The 5,978-nt window shown below is 50.1% G+C and overlaps 1 protein-coding gene across 5 annotated transcripts in view; it reads right to left on the reverse strand.

The window, feature by feature from the left end:
• Window positions 1-5,978, reverse strand: part of KLC1 (kinesin light chain 1) — a 36,619-nt gene that overhangs the window by 18,840 nt on the left and 11,801 nt on the right. For all 5 annotated transcript variants that reach the window (XM_006839498.1, XM_006839499.1, XM_006839497.1 and 2 more), the window contains exons 7-11: window positions 5,622-5,795; window positions 5,405-5,504; window positions 3,302-3,351; window positions 3,145-3,212; window positions 1,418-1,526 (exon numbers count right to left, since the gene is read on the reverse strand). In XM_006839498.1, coding sequence (XP_006839561.1) covers window positions 1,418-1,526; window positions 3,145-3,212; window positions 3,302-3,351; window positions 5,405-5,504; window positions 5,622-5,795 — 501 coding nt within the window. The remainder of the gene's footprint in view (window positions 1-1,417; window positions 1,527-3,144; window positions 3,213-3,301; window positions 3,352-5,404; window positions 5,505-5,621; window positions 5,796-5,978) is intronic.

The following is a 5,978-nucleotide window of genomic DNA, read 5'->3' on the forward strand; positions in this document are numbered from 1 at the left end:
AGAATTCTTCTATTTCATCTTCACTGGCTTTAGTGGTTGGTGCATAGATTTGAATAATAGTGGTATTAACTGGGCTTCCCTGTAGGTGCATGGATATTATCCTATCACTTATAGCATTGTACCTCAGGACTGATCTGGATATGTTCTTTTTGACAATGAACACAACACCATTCCTCTTCAATTTGTCATTCTCTGCATAGTAAACCATGTGGTTGTCAGATTCAGAATGGCCAATGCCAGTCCATTTCAGCTATGCCTAAGATATCAATGTTCATGCGTTCCATTTCATTTTTGACCACTTCCAATTTTCCCAGATTCATACTTCGTACATTCCATGTTCTGATTTTCAATGGATATTTACAGCTGTTTCTCTTCATTTTGATTTGTGGCCCATTAGCAAATGAAGGTTCTGTGAGCTTTTCTCTACTTGGAGGAGGCATTTTTTTCCCCAGTCACATTCTGAGTGCCTTCCCACTTTCCAGTCCTATATCTGACAATGTTTCTCTGCTATTCATAGAGTTTTCAGTGACTAGCTGTAGAGTGGACGGCAAACCCTAGTTCAGATCTGTGCTCAGGTCCTAACGGTCTTTCATGATATGAACGAGAGAACTTGGTACCCCAGCAGTTCTCTGAAATAGCCCTTATATTTGAAAAAGCTCATAATAAAATGCCCAGTTTTGATTACTAAATCCGCTGGTGAATCACACACCCCAAATAATCACACATTTGCCAAATCAAGGATTACTTTCTAACCAAGACATCTCTTGGAAAACAAGCCATTGATTTACAAAAGGCTCAGGCCCTGTAAGCTCAGAGCTCCACATCCCATGTTCTTCAAGGATCATCTCACTCATACCTGAGGGACACACACCCATCAGAGCCCACCAGGAGTTGCTCACAAAGAGCATTTTCTGGGGAGCATTTGCAATCCCTGTCCTGACGCCGGTCTTCCTGTACACCTCAGTACTCTAAGAAGCAAGTGCGCTCTCGACTACTGGCGTCATCGGCTCAGAACTCCCGTCAGTCCTTCAGAGCAAGGAGGGGCCCAAGGGGGAGCCAACACAGGGTGGTCTGCAGCCCTGCCAGTCAGACATGGGTGACCCAGGATGGGAGAAGGGCTGAGAACAGCCCCCGCCCGCACGGATGCTGCTGTGCTCTACGTGCTCTTCATGGAGACTTGGTCGACAGACAGAAATCTGAGGGGTTTATGGGCAATTTAAATCTCAACCAAAAATGGCCAAAAAGGCAACCACTGATTGGCCTACATGTGTTCCGTTGAGGCAAACACTCCCACTTCTCTCCAGCCCTAAAGTCGTGACACACACATATGTGTCAGTACAATATACATACACATGTGCATGTGAATTGTTCACCCCAAGACCTGGTAACCATGTCACATGCAGACATGCCGACTTACCTGTTTGCGTGACCGCATGGCAGCTTCCTCCAGCGTCTCCGCGGCTTCAAACTTGCCCTGGCGTCTGTAGAGTGCACCGAGGTTTTTCAAAGTCGTGGTGACGGTTGGACTAGAAGAAGCACATCACAAAGAAGTCTTCATGAAACCTGAGTTGTGGACTCCCCGACCAGAAGTACGTAGTCTCAGGACTAGCTGACTGGGGTTTCCACTTGACTTCTGGGGCCATTTTTGAACTGTAAAATCTAAAAGGCTCTTTCATCTAGAAAGAAATATTGTTAACTGATGAAACATGGAGAAAAATATAATCACTATAATGAAACACAGCATATGATTGGTTGGATGTGAAGCTGATGATCTGCCCTGTAAACTTTCACTCAATGCACAATAAAAACTTGAAAAAGTAAAGTCTCTTTCATCTTAGGCACCTGCAGGTACTGAGCACAGGTACATAGTTGTCCTTCATGATGACTAAAATATACGGTGTGGCATGCGTCCCTGGTCACCCCTCCTGAAGACCTGTCTGGTGACCCTGTACTGCCCACCAGAGGCAGCAGGTCCTGGGTCAGGCAGTACTGAGACAACGGATCCGCCACGTCGCCTAGAGTCTAGCAGAACTGACACTCAGCGGAGCTCGAGGTAGAGAAAGGGCACATCCCATCCGAGGACGCAGGCCAGACTGCAGGGCAGGTGAGCAGCGAAGGCATGCAGGAGAGGGCAGCCTGACCAGACCACCTGCAGCCAAGGCAGAGGCCTGACCCGCATCTGGATTCTGACCTTCTGTTTAGCCTGTTCTCTGGATTTTTGAGAAACTGAACTAGCTAGTTCAGTGCAATGAACACACAAAAATGAAATGTGTATCATCACATCTTGGACTTCAGGAAAAGCACGTTTTAAATCCAAGAATCAGGTCTGTTCCACAGATCCTAGGGCAAAAGGAGGAAGGATGAAGCAGACGCACAGCTAAAGCCCTTCAGGATACAGGAAGACTTGTTCTAGAAATAAACATTGGCTTCTTTAGAAGAGATGTGTCCTTTGAAAGGCCTTTCCCTATGCCTGATCATCGGTACTTCAGTACAGAACTAACGATGCACAAAGTCTCTGAACATGATGGCAATGTGACCGGACCCAGGAGAACATGTTCCGAGACGCTTCCTGGAACAGAAGGCAGTTTGCTGAGGCTCACAGGGCAATCAGGCAGCCTCAGGATCAGGGGTGAAACAGTGCGTGGACAGTGGCAGGACCCGGGGGCTGACACAGAGAAGTGTGTGTGCTGGTGCCTCCAGCGGTCCGGAGAGAAGTGAGGCTGACACGTCTACCTGGAATCTCCCGGGAATTGGCCACACCCACTGCCACCTTGTAGGACTGAGCTGAACTGCCCCACAGGGTTTCCAAAGGTTGTCAGTCTTTCCTGCCTCATCTTTCTCCTGTGGAGCGGCTGACGGGTTCACACTGCCCACTTTTCAGTTACCAGCACAGCCAGTGCTTTACCAGTGCGCCACCAAGAGCCTGAAGCTGCTTCTCTTCTCCCATTTACACAGGTGCCCGTGTTCACCCGCCGCCAGGACCTGAATGGACAGCCTTCCCCTGCACGGGAGCACTAGCCACGTGCACGGTCTCCTCTGCAAGGTTAGTTCTGACTGGTGTCTCTCAATGGAGAGAGACCAAAGCACATGCAGCCAGATGCCATGTGGAGCGTCCCACGGTTCCCGATACACACGTGTCCGTACCTGTCAACTTTGCAGGCTTTGTACCAGCCGCCGTACTCGCCAAAAGATGACCCGTCCCTCTGCTTTCCCTAAATGAAAACAAACCATTTCAAAGACATAATTATTTGGAATGCAATTTGCCCAATTTGAGAAGTCTCTCAAAACAGTGCATTCTTACTTTGCATTCTTCTCGTTCTTCAGCATGCATCCAAATGGGTTTGTTTTCATCTGAGGAAGGAAGAAAACACACTTCAGACACATACGTGCAGCAGAACCCAGCGAGGAGGGCAGAGGTCACCAAGTCCAGAGGCTCCAAGAGGATTCTGCTCAGTGCTGTGTGAGGCCTCTAGTGACCTCTCACCTAGAGAGCTGGCGTCTGCGCTGAGGAGACAGACCCTGGGACACAGAGCAGGACAGACGAGGCCACACAAGGCTGCCCACCACCATGGGACGCGGAAGCACACATCCCCCCCCCCGCCAAGGGAGCAGCAGCAGCTCAGACCTGACAGGACGTGAGCATGCTACATGTGTGGCAATACAAGTGTGCAACCACATTACATACGTGACCATACTGCACATGTCACTGCAGTGCAGTAATACACGTTTATGCTACATGTGTGGCTACATGACACATGTGGTTATATGTATCATCCATGGTTACTACACACATGGCTGCACTACCTGTGACTACGTGGTATAGTATGCGGCCACAGTAAATGTATGACAGCATTACACGGGTGACCTTACCGTATGCACAGCCACAGGACCTAACATGGCTGAATGACCACACTGCGGATGTGAACGCACAAGGTATGTGGCCATCAACGTGTGGCTATGCACATAGTACATGGCTACAGTACACGCATGATCACACACAGTACACACGTGGCCACACATTCAGTACGGGACCCCACTACAAACATGACCACACATTAATTACCTGGCCATACAACATATGTGACTGCACAGATAGAAATATGGCCGCACAATATACGTGACTGCACAACATACGTGACCACGCTGCACGTGTGACCAGAGCACATGTCCATGCTATATACATACATAGCTGCACATACAGTAGAGGACTACACTACATGTGTGGTGCCACTGAGCACGACTATATGACATATATGGCCACGTGGCATGTGGTTATACCCACACATGAATGCAGTGCAGTTGTGCGCACACAGTACATGTATGTACTACATGTGTGGTTGTGATGCATATATGATCATGCTAAACATGTGGCTGCACTACATACATGACCACACTGCTTATTTGACCGCCCTGGGTCTAAGTTAACAGGCATAGCAGAAACATCAGCATCTGTCTAGGCAGCAATGGGACTGCAGTGGTGTCCCTACAATGAGGGTCTACCACAGGCTCTGCGGGGAGATGCTGTAGGTTCCAATCCCATCACCACCATCAGCTGTGAAATCACGGCACACTACCCAGCCTGCTGGTCTGCAGTGTTGATGGCCAAGCCACTCCACAGAACTGTTAACAACCAAATGATGCAGCGTGTTTAACTTAACAGCTCAACTTCAGAGACCGGAACATGAGTAAGTCCTCCAACATGGTGATGCGGTATGTATGCCAAGTACGGGAGTCCCAGAGAACAGTGCTGACGCGCTACGTGAGGCAGGTTCCCTCCAGTTCCTGAAGCTGGCTGGCTTCCTGCACAACTCAAGAAGCTGCTAGTAACTAGGACCCAGCTGAGTGGACTTTGGGCCACAAGGAAACAGGTCTTGGCCCGGAGCATCAGTATTGAGAAGCAGCGTTCAGGGGATGACCTGGAATGGTTACAAGCTGACCGCCCGGCCACACACCATACAACATATGTGACATGACCACACACAGTACCGCTCTCCTGCCTGCATGCCGGCTGACACCCGCTGGAAAGGCCGAGTTATTCAGAGGCCCCGAAGCCCTGCCTCCATAACTGCTGCTTACCACTGGGAGGACTCAAGAGGAGGCATGGTCTCGGCTCCACACACCAACTCGCACAGTATTAATGCGGGGAAAGCAGCGTGGAGCAGGGTGGCCAGCTAACGGGGGCCAGAGGCAGCTCTCTCATGGGTGGGGCACCTGAGGAGCCAGGGAGTGGGAGTGATAACGTGCACTACGCCACTTTGAGAAAATTGCTCCTAAGTGACAAATTCAATTCTCCCTTAAAAACAAGAGTGTTGGCTCGACTCCCGATGAGTTCAGGCTGGAAGCCCCCCTTTCACCGCATACAGAGGTCTCCGTGCTAACCTACAGGAAGGGGGTGAGTACTCACCGTCTACAGAGCCAAACTCCCGTTCGTGGGCACGAGTGAGAATCTCTTTGTAGAGCGTTTCAGCTTGCTTGAATTTGCCTTGCTTCAGGTAGCAGGATGCCTTAAAATAAAGCGCATGTCAGTACCTTCATACAAAAGGACGCAGACATGGTTACCCACAGGGTCAGTTAGGATCTGATTTCATAACTGAAGAGCACAGTGTCTGTCGCGAGCATACCAGGTTGTTCTTGGTCTTGGCTACGTTGGGGTCATCGGGCCCCAGCCTCGTCTGGTAGATGTCCAGAGCCCGCTGGTAGTATTGCTCCACCTCCTCATACTTGCCCTGGTTCTGACACAGCAGAGCCAGGTTATTCAACTGCTTGGCAACATCAGGGTGGTCCTTGCCCAGAACCTAAGAAGAAAACAGCACCTCAGAAACATCGTGTGTTCCACTGCCACGGATTCAGGCCCCATGGAGAGAGGAGCTCTCTGAGACACAATGTTCCGCTGCTGTTACACCCCAGCCTTTACAGGCCCCGCCACTGAGGAGTCCACGGAGGGGTCAGCCTTCACAGCCCCCGCCACTGAGGAGTCC

Source organism: Chrysochloris asiatica, unplaced genomic scaffold (assembly GCF_000296735.1).
Source record: "Chrysochloris asiatica unplaced genomic scaffold, ChrAsi1.0 scaffold00025, whole genome shotgun sequence".
NCBI lineage: Eukaryota > Metazoa > Chordata > Mammalia > Afrosoricida > Chrysochloridae > Chrysochloris > Chrysochloris asiatica.